Here is a 21456-nt window from a genome sequence, read left to right as displayed (position 1 = left end):
CAGAATGGAGATGTATGAGAGTGCGCACCATTACACCGACTTGGCCGATTCCTCATAATATGGTGCGTCCAGACTGGGCGAATGGGCTCGCGCGGCAAACTCAACATCCTGCTCACTCAAGAGCAGAGTGAGCAGGATGATCAGCTGCCCCGCGAGTACATTCGCCCAGTGTGGACTCACCAATACAAGAATTGGGCCCAACTATCAGCCGAGAAAAATTCGGTGGTCTGCACCTAAGCTAAGCCTTTATTTAATGTGGATCTTTTCATGCGAGGTCTTTTTCAGCATATAATAAAATTATAATAAAAATAAACTTTTTTAAAAACAAGCTTTTATTCTGAATTTCGAAAGCTTGTATCGCGCATGGAATTTATTCCTCTTTTTCTCTGTTTGCGCTACAAGCTTTCGAAATTCAGAATAAAAGCTTGTTTTTAAAAAAGTTTATTTTTATTATAATTTTATTTTACACTTTTTAGCTATATCTTAATCTCAGGACCCTGGACATTATCTAACACTAAAGTTCTCGAAAAGACAAATCCAACGAACCCAAACTCGATGAGTTTCCGCCGTTTTGTTTAGGAGTTTCTATGGCCACCTCCCGACTCCATCATCAGACCAGCTCAATGGTACCATAATATTGCATTGTCATCGTACTTACATAAGTATACCAAATTTCAGCTCAATCGGTTGAGAAGAACTGTTTTTAAATTCAGTTGCAAGATTTGTCCCACACATACTAACAAGTGAAGTCAATATAAAGCTTGTAAAAAGGGTGGATTATGTTGTTCTAATGCGACGACTTTTTGCATGAAACCAGCATAGAAAAATTTAAAAACATCCACATACATTCTAATTGACCGTATGAACCTTGGCCCTTAGGGCCTTGGTCACCATCTCTGAGTAAAATGTCAACGAAACCATGACACTGACAAGACTGACGTAACTACTCGGAGATCGTCAAAGAGGCCCAGGTAATTAATTAAATCTCAACAGTCAATAATTTTATCCTCATTATTTTTTAAATAATGTTCGAGCGTACCTACTTACCTATACCGATACGACAATGCTAAATTGTCTTGTTTTTACAGTGTCAAAAAAATCTATGTTATGCTGTGGATACTCTCAACCCCGAACAATTATTTTTCATAGTTTAACATTGTTTTTTATGACGCAAAGGGTACAAGGCCAATGCTGTTGTAAATACCATGTTTTTTTTAATTTCGATTAGTCTGTTGCTGGCTGTTGGTAAATTCGCGCGGGAAAAATGACAAGTGTTGCTCGTAAACTTTTTTCAGGACAGATTAAAAATGTGAAATGGTCAAGGAAGTGTTATTCTAGTGCCAGTGTGAAGAAGAATGAATATATTCTGAGGTCTGTGTACCCAGATGTCCCTGTGCCTAACATTAGATTGTTGGATAAACTGTGGGCGGACTCTGCACATTTTAAAAATCATGTTGCATTGGTAAGTAAAATCATATGTTTTAATTGCATACCCTTTGAATGTGATAAAAGTGAATTTGACTGTTCTGGAAAAATATGTTTTTCATTGGTTTTGAACTTTATTTCATTGCAATAAAGTTCAATACATGGTGGAAACAATTCAGCCACTAACAGTAAAAAAATTAAGTAAATAATTGCTATTAATTATTTATAAACATTTTGATTTGACATAACATTCAGACAAAGACTTTTACTATCGCTTTTTTTTCACTAGTGTACAAAATCCATTTCCTTCAACAAATATTCTGAAGTCAAGGTGTCGAAAGATCAAGCGTAATAATCAATTATGAACGTTGAGCAATTATCATGAAATTTTAATTATTTTTAGGTCAGCGCAGAAACGAACAAAAGCTACACCTACCTTCAGCTGCAGAATTATATTGGCAATTTTGCGACATCCCTGCTCAAGAAGCTAGGGCTGAAGCCAGGTGATATGGTGGCCATTGCGATGCCAAACAGTCCCGAATTCCCCGTGGTGGCGTTTGGGTCGATCCAAGCTGGGTGTGTCGTGACAACTGTCAACCCTATTTATAAGGAGCGTAAGTATTACTTTAATATTCTTACCTTGTTTAAGATTATGGTCTACTTAGGTCCCGTAGGTAGATTAAAGCCAGGACATAATATGCCGGCGATTGTAGTGCCCAAGGCCCAACTGTACCGAATTCCCTTTGGTGGCGTTCGGGTCGTCATTTTGTAACTTACTGCCTTGTATTAAAGTCCAATTTGTAGTTTGAACCATTTGCGCTGTGATGATCAAATTGTATAAGGGTCCTTCCTTGGTGTTCCCAATCCTATTAAGTTAATAGTACATCATGACGTTGCCATAAAAATGGACAACTGTAAACTAAGTCTGAGTTGCACCATCTTACTTTAATTTTGACAAACGTCAAAAATCTGTCAAATGCCATACAAAAAGCACCGGTTATCGTTATAGTTACCGTTAAAGTTAGGTGGTTCAACCCAGCCTAAGTGAGTATACGAAACTGTTGACGTCGCTGTTAAACTAGACACGCCCATATTGCACACCATTAAATTGTACATCTAAGGAGTTTACCTTTTATAGTGCACAATTATGTTACTTTTCGACCTTACAATAAGTTAATAAGGTTAAAATTATAGTTGCAACAATAAGACGAAGTCCTAAGGAAAGAAAAAAAGAGCTAATACCTATATTTGATTTTAATTTTAGATGAACTCGGTCACCAGCTCGCCGTGACCAGACCGAAAGTCATCATCACCATCCCACAAAGTTACGACACAGCTGTAAAAGCGCTACAGCTATCCCAATTGGACGCGAAAATCGTCCTTATTGACAACCCAGCTGACTCAGTCCCCAGTGGGGTCATCAGATATACTGAACTAGCCGAATCAGGTGGTGCGGATTATTCTTTATTAGATAAAATTGAGGCGAAACATGATGATGTGGCGGTGATACCGTTTTCAAGTGGCACCACTGGACTGCCTAAAGGAGTTGAAATAAGCCACAAGAATTTGCTGTCGAGTATGGACGTTATGAGCCATGACAAGATTACGTTGGCTGAGTTGACTAGTGGTGAGTTTTATTGTTAAACTAGCTTTCCGCCCGCGGCTTCGCTCGCGTGGAATTTTGTCTGTCACAGAAAAACTTTATCGCGCGCGTCCCTGTTTCAAAAACCGGGATAAAAACTATCCTATGTTCTTTCCCGGGACTCAAACTATCTCTATGCCAAATTTCATCAAAATCGGTTGCGAGGTTTAAGCGGGAAAGCGTAACAGACAGACAGACAGACAGAGTTACTTTCGCATTTATAATATTAGTTGGGATTATTTATTTTTGTTACACAGTCCACGACCATAAGCGAAAGCGTCAAAGAGCTCGATCGCCAGCTGAAAAGCTGAAAATGATTAAAATTTATAAGTTAAAATGACACCTTTATTAGGTATCTTTTCTTACACTGCTTCTTCTCAGTACTGGTCAATAGGTATTATTATCCCTGAGCAGCAGTAGGCTAAGGCTTAAATATGTAAAAGCGCTTTTTAAAAGCCAAGCAATTGTAGGGTTATAATAATACTAGGACATGTAAAAGCGCTGAAGCCTATTATTAAGCCGAAAATAACTTACCTACATTGATGACTTTTAGATCATAGCATTTTGCGAAAATTTTCCTCGGTGCTAAAGATCCACGTATGAGACTTACGCCCGTATTCACAAACGATGCTTGCTTAAGTGAATCAACAAATCGAATGCACAGCGTTGAATAGAGCTCTGCGATTGGTTCGTGTGTGTCATGTGCTTCCACGCGCACTGTGAGACTTCATAGTAATGTTTGTGAATACGGGCGTTAATCTATTGATGTTTGCTTACAGCTGAGCACCAAGATGTGGTTCCTTGCGTGCTACCATTCTTCCACATCTATGGTATGGTGATCACACTCCTCGGGCATCTGGCTAAAGGCTGCAAGCTCATCACTATGTCTTCCTTCCAACCGGGCACGTACTTCGATATATTGGAGAAGGAAAGAGTGAATTTGCTGTATGTGGTGCCTCCTTTGGGTAAGTTTCCTTGCTTAGATAAATTACTAAAATTTACATATAATATTAAAGCCATTGAGGGACAAAGGAGCGTTAAGGCTTGGTATTTCTGCTAAAGTAGGTATTTCGCGCTGTCAAAATCTGCGCGCGCAATACTTCGCCGAAGACAGCGCGCCAAAGAGCTCTCGCGGCTACACAGTATAGAAATACGCAGTTTAGAAATACGCAGTTGGTTAGGTTAGGTTGACTTCCTTCCGTTCAAGCGTCACACTCACAGCACTTTTTAATACAAATCATATCCAAGTGATACAAATTAAAACAACTTTCAACATTTTTGGGAATATATTTTAGAATCGAATAAATATAGAATATAACTGCAAAGTAAACACGGTTCAAAGAGGCGTGGCGTCACCCGACCTTCCGGAAGTTCCGCGCCGGCTAAAAGAATTTCAAGATTACGTCACCCGACCTATCGGTAGATCCTCGGGAGCTTGAGCGATAGAAAAAACATTTTATGATCAGTTACTCGTAGTAGCGATTATTTAGAGCTTGGATAACACAAGTTAACAAAAAAAAACTTTTTTTCTGAGTTTGTTATTTAATTGATATTTTCTGATTGTCTACATCTAAAAGTACCTAGAGGCTCTATGTCTATGCATAGCAAATAAAGTTTGCTTTTGTGCATTTTACAATGAAAAAGTTAAAGCTAGTATTTTCGTCGGTCCAGAAATTAAAAAAATAATGGCCAGTGAAGAATTCCCAGAGTTACTGAACGCCCACGAAAAACAATCGTGGCTCAGTTTTAAAGCAGTAATCCATGGATTTCTTGGCAATAAAAAAGCTGCAAACTATGTATAAAGATCTAATTTCTAATATGCTTAATAAGTATTTTCAAACTCATGGGTTGCAGAATGTCCCTTAAAGTAAACATGCTAGATGCTCACAGTCACAGAGTTTAAAGATAACTTAGGGGCATATTCAGAAGAGCAAGGAGAACGGTCTCATCAAGATGTGATGAATTTTGAACAACGTTATCAAGGACAATAATTATAATGAAAACATGATGGGTGACTACATATTTTGGAGTCTAATACGTGAAAGTTCCTACGTACACAGAAGAAAAACAAAAAATCTTCATTTTGACGTTTATCTTTATTGTTCTTTGTAATTAAAAGTGATTAACACATAAATTAAAGTTCTATCTCTTGCTTTCGCATTTGATTGAATTAAAATTATTAGATTTTCTTAAAATTTGAAATTTCGTTCTAGTTGCTACAAAAGCAAACTTTATTAGATAAAAGTATTTTTTAACCGACTTCCAAAAAGGAGGAGGTTATATGTTCGACTGTATGTATTTTTTTTTCTATGTATGTTCACCGATTACTCCGTCAATTGTGGACCGATTTTCAAAATTATTTTTTTGTTCGATAGGGTACACTTCTGAGGTGGTCCCATTGTCACCAAGTCAGGATCTGATGATGGGATCCTAGGGAAATCGAGGGCAACCCTCAAATTTTATAGGCACGTATATCGTTTTTCAAACTTTTTCTTAAGTTATTCAAGTATTTGCTCCTGGAAATCATCATCTCATATTGATGAGCTGATGATAGAAGGTAAAACTCCTTTATGCTTAGGAGTTGGAGGATAATTCTTTTAATTTTATAGATAAGTATAGTTTCTAAGTTATTCAAGTGTTCACATCAGATATTCATCATCTCATCATGATGAATTGGTCATGGTAGGTACAACTCCTTAATGCTTAGGAGTTGGAGGATAATTCTTTAAATATTATAAGTACAAATAGACCAACAGTTGTATTCTTTCATGTTTTTAAGGTGGGCTGACGGTTTAAGGTCTTTTAGGTTTCCTATATGGGAACCTGTATTTTGTATGGAATATTATTTACACTAGACATGAAGAATATGGTGTCAATGTACTGCCTACCTTCAGTGGTAACATCAAGGTAATAATTAGTTACCTAAAAAGCAAGAAATAAGTAAAATTTTATAAAAAAAAATAAAACCGACTCCAAAAAACCTACACTAAAAAGTAGAAAAATAATTACTAATTTCCTACTTATTTATTAGGACGAATTAATATTTATGTAGGTATACCATGATTGATACTTTTGGAGTCGGTGCAGGCAAACTTTACATGTTTCATAATCTTGGCACCGACTCCAGAAGTATCAATCATGGCATACCTACATAAATATTAATTCGTCCTAATAAATAAGTAGGAAATTAGTAATTATTTTTCTACTTTTTAGTGTAGGTTTTTTTCCTAGTTTAGTTAGACGAAATTAATCAAAATCAGCACTACAGAACTCAGACTCAAAAATCGTGTTTACTTGTGTAATAAATTATAGTTGTTGCAATTCACAAAGCTTTGCATGTGGTTAATTACATTAATCAGTACACGCATCAATTTTGTTCAGTCTTTTTGTTTATTAATAGATAAAAATATCATACTAAAATTGCATACATATTTGTTTGTATTGGTCTGGGTGTTTTCTTTCCATAATTTATGTATAACGTATGTACGGGGCTCTGTATCGAAAATCACTATGAGCAATAAGCATCACACACGGTTACCTGGAGTGCATTACCAGTCCAGTCTTAAATCCGTTGATATATGCTGCATCTGCCATATTTTTGGCTAAAAGATTCTTCTATCTTGCAGTTTAGACTTTTATTACAGACCTCAGACAGTATTTTTGGAAAACATTTACGCATGGTGGAGGAAGGGACGCTGTAGAGACTCAAGTCTAGAAGGAGTCACATGAACTCCAAGTTTTAAATCCGTTGACATCTGCTGCATCTGCCATGTTTTTGGCTATAAGATTCTTCTATCTTACGGCTTAGACCTTTAGCTACAGGCCTTAGACAGTATTTTTGTGAAAATTCTTACGCATGGTGGAGGAAGGGACGCTCTAGACACTCAAGTCTACAAGGAGTCACATCAACTCCAGTTTTAAATCCGTTGACATCTGCTGCATCTGCCATCTTTTTGGTTAGAAGATTCTTCCATCTTGCAGCGTAGACCTTTAGCTACAGACCTTAGACAGTATTTTTGTGAAAATTCTTACGCATGGTGGAGGAAGGGACGCTCTAGACACTCAAGTCTACAAGGAGTCACATGAACTCCAGTTTTAAATCCGTTGACATCTGCTGCATCTGCCATCTTTTTGACTAGAAGATTCTTCTATCTTGCAGCTTAGACCTTTAGCTACAGGCCTTAGACAGTATTTTTGTGAAAATTCTTACGCATGGTGGAGGAAGGGACGCTCTAGACACTCAAGTCTACAAGGAGTCACATGAACTCCAGTTTTAAATCCGTTGACATCTGCTGCATCTGCCATCTTTTTGACTAGAAGATTCTTCTATCTTGCAGCTTAGACCTTTAGCTACAGACCTTAGACAGTATTTTTGTGAAAATTCTTACGCATGGTGGAGGAAGGAACGCTCTAGAGACTCAAGTCTACAAGGAGTCATATGAACTCCAGTTTTAAATCCGTTGACATCTGCTGCATCTGCCATCTTTTTGGCTAGAAGATTCTTCTATCTTACAGCTTAGACCTTTAGCTACAGACCTTAGACAGTATTTTTTATTATTTATTTGTGTCAGTGTGCTCTTCTAAAGAGTGTAAGACGATTGTATGTAGGTACTATTAAAATGTAATTTTAACTCATTGGTTTTGTCTCATATTTGAGGAATGTACTATGTATCATGAGTAGAGTCTTCGTTTAAAAGGATGCGAACGATTTAAATTTCAATAGGTAGACAAAATTGATAATTTTTAATTATCAAAAATTTAAGCTTTCTCCAGTAACACTGATATTATTATACTGTGACTCATCAAAGTCATCATTGTCAAAAATATTGACAAATCGCGAACTGTCACGGCCAAAAAACTGACACGCGTCCGTCCTCCGTAAGCGCCACCGCGCGACTGATTGAGATTGTCCAAGCCGTCATGGACGATTTTTTCCACATTTTTTAACATAGTAACTAAATAAGACGCAATATAAAAATTTCATCCGTTAAAAGCCCTCAAGTTATTTCTGAACTTTAGTTTAGTATAAGATTTAGAATCTCAAATCGCTTATTTTAAAAATAAAACCATAAATAGAAAACGAATAGAGGTAACTTTGGGAATTTATTCTATCGAGTCAACTTCATCAAATCGTGTTTCCATCCGTTAATAGCCCTAGAAAATATCCTCAACTATGCCCAATAAAAATCTTAGCCTTTAATTTTACTGTTTAGTACCTCAAAAATGAAAAATGAAAACCTCATTTTCGCCATTTTCTCTGCTACCCGGCCTTAAAATATAGCTCAAAACTTACAAGACTTGACGTCTGGATTTAAGACGTTCTCTTCCACTTTAATCACCTGGATTTGATCACCCAGGTGATCAAAGTGAACTCCAGGCATAAGATGTCTACTTTGATCACCTAGGTGATCAAAGAACACCAAAGTGTCGCCTGGAGTCAACTTTGTTCATCTGGGTGATCAAATTCAGGTAATCAAAGTGGAATAGACCTGTAAAACTGCCGAGCTCATATCAGTACATAATTAAATGGGGCTGACAATAGTGACTGATTTTATTTGTCCCGATTTTGAGTATTGTCCTATAGCATCATTCTCCCGAAACAGAGCTAAGCTTATCTTTTGAAAATATTAAGCCACTATACTGAGAATATATTGTGAATATTATGTTTTTATTTTGAGCAAGTGTCAACAATACTTGGTATAGGTAATGTTGTACGGATGACGGCGACATTTTCCTGACGTAAATGCATCGTTATTTTTTCTTATAATGTGTAAGTTGTAACAATTAAGGTCATAACCCAGGTGTTACTGCCATAATAATGTAAAATAGCACTCCTGTTGGCTCAGTATGTTCAAGGTTGGGTCATCATCATAGAGATAGGAAATTTCAATGGTTCTTTTTATTATATAAGGAACTATTCCCACCTCTCGTTCCCACCGCTGCAACTCCTGTGTAGCCAGGACCTACAGCTTGACCGCCAATAAACACCCAACCAGTGAAGGTCAAGTTTGTCTCAGCTCAGAGAAAGTTATCTGTCATTGTGGACCCGCAACAAAATTAATCGGAAGAACATTGGAGTTCAAAGTTAGGGTTCAACTTCCCTCCAGTGCAAAGCGGATGACAGATGACAAAACAAAGATTTAAGTCTCTGTGTTTATGATTATATTCCTACGGGACTGCTTGCAGAATAGGGATCTAATGCCCGTTTTCACCATCAATCCCTAATTTTTAGTGACCCCAATGTGTAACAGGAATTTTGTTTTCAAATGGGTCACTTAAAATTTTTTGGTGATAACGGGCTTAAAGTAACTTAGTGCGGTTATTTAAACGTAATTAAAATGACAATTATTATTATACTTCCCTTATTTACTTATGTTTTTGTCAGATACACAAATATTAAGTCCAATGGTCCTAAAAATAATACCTTGACCCTTATTCCGTCCTTGTCTTAAATCATCACTTAACGTCACGTAAACAGCAGACGTCATTAACACAAAGAAATAACATTGTTCTGGTATTTAAATGCCTATTATGAATATTTATACACGTCACGCCTACATGTTTATTTCAGTATATTTCATTTTTCAATTATGTTTCTTGAGCACAATTTATGTATTCGTAAAGTTTCGTCAAATCAGTCATTCGTCAAATCAGTCATTCGTCAAATCAATCACATATTTCAGTACTTTTAAAGATAACATAATTTTGTAGGTAGTTGTAAGACTTTTTTTTCCTCATAACCACATTACTAATATTCCCGCTACTCCCTTCAGCTAAGCTTATAATATAACAGAGAACGAACTACCAACCCTCGGCATTGCAAGTTGGATTCAACAGTCTTATTTTTCTCACCCTATATCAGGGGTTCCCAACCAGTGGTCCACGGAGCATCAGTCACCACGTTTCTGAAGCACTATTTCTCATAAACACCCACGATTTCATTCACGTAAAATCTGAAAATATCTCGAGAGTTCAAATTTTCAGAGTGCCAATAAGTGCTAGCGAACTGTCAAATACACTCGGCATCAAATAAATCGCACCTCCCGCGTCAAGCACTTATCAAACGTATGCATCCCCACTTCCCACCAACATTGGTACCATTTGAAAGCCTAGTTTTAAACTTCATTTCATTAAAGGAAAGGTTTTTACCCCAAAAATGTGTCTTTACAAGGATCCAGAGTCACTTCTTCAAAAAATAGGTAGTTAGGTACGCTATAGCCATTTTTATGACTATAAAACTGTTAAGTTGGGATTAATCGCTATCCATCTGTTAAAGAGGACACGTGAGACCTTTATTTGGTTTTATAACCATAAAAATTGGTCTAAAAGATCCCAGAGGTGAGCCCAAAGTGAGGTCTATTTTCAAGTCACATTTATGGTATATGTTAATCATTTATTTAGAAATGAAATGTATTTTTCTTTAAGGATATTTATTGGGCTTTCAAATAACACCAATTCTGTTGGGGTACCATGATTGTGTCAAAAAAAATTTCTTTAAAGTTCGCGTCGCAGAAGGTGCGGTTTATTTGATGTTGAGTGTAGTTGCAAAAAGCTTAAATGGCATTTTATGAGAAGGTTTATTAAGTAATATGAAATTAATCTATGTACCTATATTATTTCATTTCAGTAATCTTCCTGAGCAAGATTCCCCTCGTGACAAAAGAACATCTGCAGCATTTAAGATACATATTCACTGGCGCCGCCCCCATTGCTGCCTCGGATATTGAGGCTCTACTAACTAAAACTCAGGTAAAATAACTATATTTATATCTAATTTTGACAACCACCAACCTAGGAGCAGTGTCCACTTGAGCCAAATTAAGTGCAGTAAAATTTGTGCTTTATTAGATGATTGATAACAAACAATTTGGCTTGTGGGAAACGTTTGTTCATCGAAAAATTTTAAAGATTGAACTATGCTGACAGAGCTTAGAGTATCAGAGCATCATCAGAGATAACAACAATTATAAGGTTAAGGTTTTAAAATCAAAAATAATTTCTTAAGAACGATAAAAGTAATTTCGAAAGAAGTACTCTCTAACTCAGGCAAAACTAAGGCAACTCACAGAAAGTGTAAATGTAGACGACATTTACATCTACTAAAGCCTGGTCCGTGAGCACGTAGAATCCCGTCCAATGACCCCAAGCTACCCATCCTTATCGCTCGCGCGTAATTATATTGCTGTCGCGACTGTGCGACGCGCGCCCGCAGTGAGTGTGCGAGGCTTTAGTTTACCTCCACAACTCCAACTCAAATTCATAAGCTGTTTATTTAAAGCTTAGCTTAAAAGTTATTTTCTATTTATATTATAGACAATTGAATGGGGTGGAGGGTTGATAGCCTGAGACATAGGAATCTTCCTAGTTCTTACTTTCTGTTTTTCTTGATTTCTTGTTTCCAAAGTTCCCAACCCGCCTGACCTAAGTTTATGCCAAGTCCTCCATTTGCCTCTGATAGAGAATCGTGCTCCTGCCACTAAGGGAACTGATAATGAAGTTATTACTTTTTTCAGCCTAACACAGAATTCGTGCAAGGTTACGGCGCAACGGAGACTTCGGCTATGGGTTCAACCACTTATAAAGGGAGTTGGAACAGAAACTATGGGTCTTGCGGGGACCCCATGGTGAATTATGAAATGAAGTTCATTGACCCAGCCACAGGAGATGATGTGGTCATTGGTGAGGTAAGCGAAATGAAGAATGTTGTCATTCCCTCTCTTATTGACCACAATCTACAGGGTGGTAGGTAACGATAAGTGATCTCACTCGACTATTTCTAAACTCTATCAAACGATATCAATACTATCATTGAATTTCCGGATAAATCTAGTTTATTCTGTAAATAGGTTACGTTGACATTCCTTTCAGGATAAGTAAACAGTTACAGTTTACGTTTACGTTCCTTTCAGGATAAGTACGGTTACGTTCCTTTCAGGATAAGTAAACAGTAATTCGATATCTCGTGTAGTTAAGAAATAATCGAGTGAGATAACTTATCTTTTCCACCCTGTATACTCGGAATTAAAAAAAAACCTCCGTGAAAATAACTACCAATAGATATTATGTATCCTAAAGTTTGAGGATACATGTGGGTTTCGGAATTAGAGGTAATGTGCTGGACTTAATGGAATCTTACCTAAATAACAGACAGCAAGTAACGTTTATAAGTAGAATCTGTCCTAAGTCATTAACAGACAAACGCTATTTCTCAAAAAGAAGACATGTTGCATATGGTGTACCTCAAGGCAGTATTCTCGGACCACTACTGTTTCTGGTATATGTGAACGACTTACCAAAAATATCCCCATATCCTATGACATTGTTTGCAGACGACAGCACTATATTATTCATGAAAAATGATGATGTAGACTCGCTTAAATCGGAAATCGTAAAAACTCTAAAAGACATAGTAAACTGGCTGACACTGAATAATATTAATATAAATTTAGATAAGACAAATTTAATGACATTTAAAAATCATTCGAATTCAACTAACATTGACATTCTATTTGACAATAAAAAGATTAATGAAACTGACACCACAAAATTTTTAGGCATTTGGTTAGACAATAACTTAACCTGGAAGACTCACATTGATGTTATTTGTAAAAAACTAAACCAGTACTCTTACGCCCTATACAAACTATCTAAAGTAGTGAGCCAGTCCACAGTGTTAATCGCCTACCATGCATACGTCTCATCGACTATCCGCTATGGTATTATATTTTGGGGAAACTCCACTGATAGAGACGTCGCTTTCAGAGCACAAAAGAAATGCGTAAGAGCAGTTTGTCAACTTAAACCTAGAGACAGCTGTAAGCCCCATTTTAAATCATTGAATTTGTTAACTCTTCCATCAATATATATAGAGGAAATATGTTTATTCGTTCGTAAAAACCCAAGTATGTTTCCTACTCATAACAGCAAACGTCACAAAAACAGGATATGCGCACAAATCCACAAAACGACTCTTTTTACGAAAAATATTTCAGGAATGGCACCCCGTATTTATAATAAACTGCCACAGGGTATAAGAAATAAGGAGGACTTATTCTCGTTCAGGGAATGTCTTCATAAGTTGTTGGTGGATAAGGCGTATTATTCGATTAGCGAATTCCTCCTGGACAGTTTCATGTGTTTGTAATGTATGTAGTCCAAATCTAATACTTTTGACATACCAAGTACAATGTAGTTGACATTATATAGGTAATTTTAGTATTTTTAATTTATTATTTTTGAATTGACATTAATGTAATTATTGACCCTGAGTTGTCTGACATTAGTTTTTATAAATGTGAATTATATTTTGTTAATGAATGTAAATGACAATTACAGTAATAATTTTGCATGCCTAAAGGTGGAAGATGGAGATACCTAGTACTTGAAAAATTGTAACACCTACTGATGTAAACCCATTTTCGCAAAATAAATGATTTGATTTGATTTTCGCGGAGGTGCGATTTTTTTAGTTATTTAGTTACGTGACCTCGTGAATTTGAATCTTTGTAACCAGATAAGGCCAGGAAAACCTGGTTTTTAGACCCAGCATTTAATTTTAACTCTATCTCTTATATTTACCTGCTACTTCATGCCTTACAAATCATATTAATTTAAAATCAATATCTATTTCAGCCAGGCGAAGTCTGCTTCAAGTCGACACTGGTCATGAACGGCTACTACAAAAACAAGGAAGCCACGGAAAACAGCTTTACGAGTGACGGTTTCTTCAAGACTGGAGACTTGGGGATCTACAGGCCTGGAAAGGGGTTGTACATTACTGATAGGATAAAGGAACTTATCAAGGTAAGATTTAATGGTCTAAGGATACTCAATACTCAATGAGGGCTATCGTTTTTATACTTAACAGTTGGCACCCCTGGCGATTGACAGGACCTTACTATACAGTGCCGCCATCTTGATGAGTGCAAATACGATAGTCCTCCTACCACTTTCGCGCTCACCAGTTGGTGCCACTGTCTTCGCTACTAGCAAGTGACAGGACCTTACTCTACAGTGGCGCTAACTGGTGAGCGCTAAAACGATAGCCCTCATTCCTTAATGCATCCATGATGTTACACAGGTGGTAGGTATGGTTTTATAGGATACAATTATGGACCCCTGTCGGGCACAGCATTCCAAAAGATTCTTTCAAATTAGACGTTTTCAGCAGGACCGCAAGACCGCACACTAATGCTTCAACCATAGTAACGCGTGCATGACAGGTCACGTGACCCATGACAGCCCGCGCGACCTGTCATTGGCCTACGATTGCGCCGGCGATGGCGATCTGCACGCGTTGGTGTGGTTGAAGCTTAACTATTGGTAATTCTCAATTTTATTCCGACGCAGTTGTCATACTGTATAATTTACTGTATGGTCCTGCAAACGCACGATAAACGTCCGGCTCAAAACGTCTAATATTTGAAAGAGTTGAACTCTGTGGGGTCTTATATTGTTGTAATAGGGGCGATATTGCAACAAAAATGTGTAGACTCATACACTTCGACTACCAATCAATGAGGTTTCCTTGATTGCGCTGACCAGTTGGCGCTACTGGCGAATATGATACTCACTTACTTGTGGCTAATACAGGTGGTAGGACCGTAGGAGGACTATTGCATTGGTGGTGGGCAGGAGATCCAGCTGTGGGAATAGTCCCGTATTTTTTCACATTTACATTCATAAAACTAACCCTAGAGTAACGTAGTTTTACTAATTACTTTATATTGTAAATTACTGGGTTGTTTAAGTGAATAAATATTTATTTATCTGATTGGCGCCACTGTCGCATAAGTCTTACCACTCGCCAGTGGCGCCACTTGGTAAGCACATTAAGGAAACTGACATTGAGACAGTTTTGATCTGCCAAAACTATATCGAGAAATAATTTTAGTATAAACAAAATTATAATGCATCGATTATAGCGATTGAATGTTTATCGAGTAATTTACTACTAATTCTTACCTACCTACCTACTTAACAGCTAAATAATTATCTTGGTAGCAATAAATAAATACTGATCATAAAGATTTAACGACTAGTAACTACACGGTTTGTGTATTAAAAATTACATTACCTTGATCTTTGTCACGGCGACACCTACTTGATGATTTACGAGTACCTATCATAAAAAATATTAACATGCATATGTAATATTTTTTTTATTATTATTAGGAACATTATTTTTATTGCAGCTATAAGCTCATGGGTAATTAATCTATTATCGTGTTCATATATTAGACGTCATCATGCAGTCATTGAGAACTATGAATATGAACTGTTCAATTATTTTTTCTGTAGTCTTCGTATGTTTGACCTACTACTACGTTTGACGTCACTTGTAAATGATATTTAATTTTTTAGTTATAATAAATTAAACAGGATACAGGAAATAAACTAAAATTTCCGTTTTTAAGAGTTCGTTCAAGGAACTAGGTAGGTGTACAGGGTGTTAGGTAAATGGGTGTATGAGCCGACACTAGCCCATGTTAACATGGTCATATAAATGGAATGGTGAAGTCAGAAATTTGATATCTCAATTTAAATTTTTTAAATGTTCATACAAAATAAAATTTATAAAATCAGATTTGTATGAAAATTAAAATAAATAAAATGATGATATCAATTTTCTGACTTCACCATACCATTTATACAACGTGTCCCAAAATTCAAGGATAAGCCGACGCCACAGGATGGACATAGTCATGACTACTTTAGGAAAAATAAGAAAAAAAATCTATCTCAATTATTTTTCAAGTTACACAATAAATTATGAAATTCGTCGAAAATTGACACCCCTTATGATATTTTACATTACCACGACCACAATTTTTCAAATACTTCTGTTTTTTTGTTTGTATCGGCAACTTAAGTAGTGCTGCTGTCCTCTTCAATTCTTAAAACCCTCAGAATCCTTGCAGTTTTTACACAAAAGTTAATCAAAATATGATATTTCCTTAAAATTTTGAACGATTTTTACTTTCACTCCACTTTGACTTGTCGTTTTGTAATAAAACAGTATGAACACTACTGCGGCAAGTTATTTATAAAGTTGCCGCAACTATCCAAGATTCCAAAATGGTATAATACTCTAAGAAAACTAGTCGCAATAAAGATATGCGTACCATTTTTACAAGCACTTCGCTTGTTAGTTAGTATGGGATAAATCTTGCAATTAAATTTAAAACCAGTTCTCCTCAACCAATTGAGCTGAAATTTGGTATACTTATGTAAGTACGATGACAATGCAATATTATGGTATCATTGAGCTGGATGGAGTCTGGAGGTAGCCATAGGAACTTCTAAACGAAACGGCGGAAGATTATCGAGTTTGGGTTCGTTGGATTTGACTTCCCGAGCACTTGGACCATGAGATTGAGAAACAACTAAAAAGTGTAAAATAAAGTTATAATAAAAAAAAACTTTTTTAAAAACAAGCATTAATGCGAAATTTTTCGAAAGAATTTAACGATAAAAATAATTGTATGCAAGGTTCAAATAATTTCGAAAGTTTGTAGCGCAAACAGAAAAAAAGAGGAATAAATTCCATGCGCGATTATAACTTTATTTTAAACTTTTTAGTTGTTTCTCAATCTCATGGCCCAAGTGCCCGAGAAGACAAACCCAACGAACCCAAACTCGATAAGCTTCCACTATTTCGTTTAGGAGTTCCTATGGCCAGCTCCTGGCCACCTCTTGACTTCATCATCAGGATCCTGGACATCATCTAGCACCAAAGTGCTTGAAAAGACAAATCTAACGAACCTAAACTAGATGCAATTCCGCCGTTTCATTTAGAAGTTCCTATGGCCACCTCCAGACTCCATCCAGCTCAATGATACCATAATATTGCATTGTCATCGTACTTACATAAGTATACCAAATTTCAGCTCAATTGGTTGAGGAGAACTGGTTTTAAATTTAGTTGCAAGATTTATCCCATACTACTAACAAGCGAAGTGCTTGTAAAAATGGTACGCATATCTTTTTTGCGACTAGTTTTCTTAGAGTATTATACCATTTTGGAATCTTGGATAGTTGCGTCAACTTTATAATAAACTTGCCGCAGTAGTGTTCATACAATTTTTTTACAAAACGACGAGTCAAAGTGGAGTGAAAGTAAAAATCGTTTAAAATTTTAAGGAAATATCATATTTTGATTAACTTTTGTGTAAAAACTGCAAGGATTCTGGGGGTTTTAAGAATTGGAGTGGACAGCAGCACTACTTAAGTTGCCAATATAAACAAAAAAACAGAAGTATTTGAAAAATTGTAGTCGTGGAAATGTAAAATATCATAAGGGGTGTCAATTTTCGACGAATTTCATAATGTATTGTGTAACTTAAAAAATAATTGAGATAGATTTTTTTTCTTATTTTTCCTAAAGTAGTCATGACTATGTCCATCCTGCGGCGCCGGCTTATCCTTGAATTTTGGGACACGTTGTATATGAACTGTTAAACAATTTTACTATAGGCTTCGTATGTTTGACCTACGCTTGAAGTCTCTTGTAAATGATGTTTTTGAGTCATAATAAATTAAACAGGATACAGAAAATAAACTAAAATTTCTGTTTTTAAGAGTTCGTTCAAGGATATAGGTAGGTATTTATGACCATTACGGCTAGCACGAAAAACTTTCGAGTTCAAATCGTTTGCGTACTCGAATCGCCATCAAAAGATTTAGTACGAAAACTACAACAGCGCCCTTGTAAACTAGACGACGAATTAAACAATAACGTGACAATTTTGATTCTCAAAATAAGTTTCGTGCAACCATTTCTCATACTAAGTTCACTTTACGACACGTTTACAAGGGCGCTGTTGTAGTTTTCGTACTAAATCTTTTGATGGTGATTCGAATACGCAAACGATTCGAACTCGAAAGTTTTTCGTGCTAGCCTTACAGAGATTATTCCGCTATTGATTGAAAAAAAAAATTTTTTTTGGGTCTTGTAATTAATTATAGTGTCAACTACTATAATATTTATCTTTTCCAGGTCAAAGGCATGCAAGTGGCGCCAGCCGAATTAGAAGGTATACTCCGCTCCCATCCAGCAGTCCAAGACGCGGGCGTAATTGGCATACCTCACGAGTTCCACGGTGAAGTGCCCAAAGCCTTCGTAATTCTGAACGATGAGGCCGAAGTAACTGCGCAAGAGTTGCAAGCGTTCGTCGCCGATAAGGTATCGGAGTATAAGGAGATAAAAGAAGTCATGTTCGTGGACGAAATACCAAAGAATGCGGCCGGTAAGATATTGAGGAGGGAGCTGAAAAGGATGTATATGTAATTTTACTATATTTTTATTATAATTGTTTAAACTATAGCATTACAAAATAGCGCAATATTAGTTAAATAAATATTTTTTTATGCATAACAAGGCAGGTATTTGACCACAATCGCACCTGATGTTAAGTGGGATGCAGTCTAGAATGGTACATATCTGCCCTGTAAGTGCCTATTCACTCTCGCCTTGAAAAGGCCCGGATTATAGTTTTCGAAATAAACATAATTATACTATTATGCACATTAATATCTATGACTCTAGCTAGAAACATAATAATATGAAGGCGTAAAATGCACATAAGATATGTTTTTTTTTGTTTTTCTTTTATTTATAATTAATTTAATTTTCTTTATATTGAGTGTTTATTTGTAGTCATTGTTTTTCTCGTCTTAATATCGCTGTGTAAGTTTGTGTAACAGCATAAGGAATGAAGTGATGGAGAAATGGTGTGAGAAATATAAAATAAGACTTACGGCTTAGGTAAATAATATGTAAAATATAGGAAAAAAGTTATTTAAAATGTTTTATACTACAATTTTAGAAAATTATTTGTCCCTTTTTTCAAACGTCGATTTCACTTAGATGCAAAAGGACAGAATGTTTTTAGTGAAAACTGTAAATTAACTATTTATTACTTTACATTCGCTTAGGATATTTTGAGATGCCTGTTATTAAGTGTGATGTAATAAATATAAGGTGATTAATTAATGTTTTGTAGATTTATTATACCTACCTATTAAATATAGACATCCTACTAATATTATAAATGCGAAAGTTTGGATGTCTAGATGTCTCGATGTCTGGACGGATGTTTGTTACACTTTCACGCAAAAACCACTGAACGGATTTTGATGAAACTACCTACATTATTTATAACGCAGAATAACATATACAGGATGTTTGGTAAATGGGTATATGAGCCGACACTAGCCCATGTTAACATGGGCATATAAATGGTATGGTGAAGTCAGAAAATTGATATCTTCATTTTAATTATTTAAATTTTTATACAAATCGGAATTTATAAAATTTATTTTGTACGAAAATTAAAAAAAAAATGATATCAAATTTCTGACTTCACCATACCATTTATATGCCCATGTTAACATGGGCTAGTGTCGGCTCATATACCCATTTACCAAACATCCTGTATAGGCTATAACTTATGACGATCTGTGACAAACTAAAGTTCACGCTAGTGAAGCCGCGGGAAAAAGCTAGTACTATCTAAAATGTTTGGCGGTCAAGTAGATCCTGGCTACGCAGGAGTTGCAGCGGTGGGAATAGTGCCTATAACTAAAATGTTCGCCCAGTGGATCATTGAAGGACTTATGCCCATTTTCACCATCAATCCCTAATTTTTAAGTGACCCCTATGGTAACACAACAGTATTGTTTTCATAGGGGTCACTTAAAATTGATGATAGAATAAAATATGATTTATGATAAAAACGGGCCTCAATCAATCGAAATCAAATGAAGTTCTTTAACGCCCGTATTCACAAACATTACTATGAGATCTCACAGTGCGCATGAATGCACAGGATGACACATGAACCAATCACAGAGCTCTATTCAACGCTGTGCATTCGATTTGCTGCTTCACTTAAGCAAGTATCGTTTGTGAATACGGGCGTAAATGTCCTTTAAAAGCATTCCAGGCGCCACTGAGGTGTAAGGTCCTGTCACTCTTGTCGCAAAGACAGTGGCGCCAACTAGTGAGCGTAATTATGTGCCTTATGGCATTAAGTTCGCCTAATGTTAATATTTTTGGCATTGAAGTATAAATAAATAATTAGGAAACTCATTAAAATTTTGCATCTCTATGAACGGTTAGTTCTTGATCAAAGGTGGAATTGTGTAAAGCAATCGTAATCATTTTACAGTTCATAACGTACGATAGAGTCAGTTAAACAAAGCGTTTGACAGAATAATCGTACGTTATGAACTGTCAAAAATGATAACGATTGCTTTACACCAGTGTTTTTCAACCTTTTTCAGGACGCGACCCCCCTGGTATGAAAAAATATTTCGCGGGGGGCCGCTTTCTTTTTTTTCATGCATTTTATACTGTTACAAAGATGTTGTAGGGACCGAATATTTCAATCCATACAACATTTATGCATTTGGATAATTAGATTTCGGATAAATCTATCATTATAACTTTACTAATTCTTTTACTGAGGTAGTTTTTACGACCTTTCGCAACCCCCCTACAGAAGCTTGGCGACCCCCCAGGTTGAAAAACACTGCTTTACACAATTCCACCTCTGAGGTGGAATTTCTGAGGTGGACAGTTCACACATTATCATTATCACAGTTATCATCACACAGTTATCATTAATTTGACAGTCACTATTCCACCTCAGAGGTGGAATTGTGTAAAGCAATCGTTATCATTTGAAAGTTCATAACGTACGATTTATTCTGTCAAACGATTTGTTTAACAATTCCACCTCTGAACGTATCTTATTGTTTTGATTATAATGAATGCATTATTAATTAAGTATTCGTGAACATTTTGCCCAGAAGTCTTACATTTATGATACGTAGTAAAAATTTTCCATTGGTATATTTTATACAAACCTTGTTCATTGTTAACAACATTCTCTAAAAACTTTCAGGTAGACTTTAAACTCGGCCGCAAAAGGTTGCACTTGAATAATTATTATGAATTAACACGTTTTTAAAGAATGGCAAATCTTTTATTCATAAAGTTTTATTCACATAGTTATGTGTATTATCATAGGTATGTGTTGTATATAGGATATGGTATTACTAGCTATGCCTCGCGGTGCTACCCGTGGTAAAAGCCTATGTGTTAATCCAGGGTGTTAGCTAACTGCATACCTTATTAAAACCGTTTCAGCCGTTTAGACGTGAAGAAGTAATTAACGACTTTATTTACAACTAGCTTTCCGCCCGCAGATTCGCCCGCGTGGAATTTTGTCTGTCACAGAAAAACAATATCGCGCGCGTATTTGCTCACCGTTTAGACCTACCCTGGACTACGACAAACATTTTAAAACCAAAATCAGCTCAATCGGCCCAGCCGTTCTCGAGTTTTAATCAGACTAACGAACATCAATTCATTTTTATTTATA

General features: G+C 36.2%; 1 protein-coding gene across 1 annotated transcript; it reads left to right on the top strand.

Moving 5' to 3' along the window:
• Positions 1-1240: 1240 nt before the first annotated feature.
• LOC135078297 (uncharacterized) lies at positions 1241-19061 on the top strand. Its single transcript, XM_063972895.1, has 8 exons — positions 1241-1462; positions 1829-2039; positions 2690-3052; positions 3847-4032; positions 10695-10816; positions 11581-11751; positions 13700-13870; positions 18066-19061. Exons 1-8 carry the CDS (start codon positions 1265-1267, stop codon positions 18354-18356), a joined length of 1713 nt encoding a protein of 570 aa, XP_063828965.1. The 5' UTR covers positions 1241-1264; the 3' UTR covers positions 18357-19061.
• Positions 19062-21456: the final 2395 nt, after the last annotated feature.

The sequence above is a fragment of the Ostrinia nubilalis genome, chromosome 14 (assembly GCF_963855985.1).
Source record: "Ostrinia nubilalis chromosome 14, ilOstNubi1.1, whole genome shotgun sequence".
Taxonomy (NCBI): Eukaryota; Metazoa; Arthropoda; class Insecta; order Lepidoptera; family Crambidae; genus Ostrinia; species Ostrinia nubilalis.
This window is presented reverse-complemented; position numbering and strand designations above follow the sequence as displayed.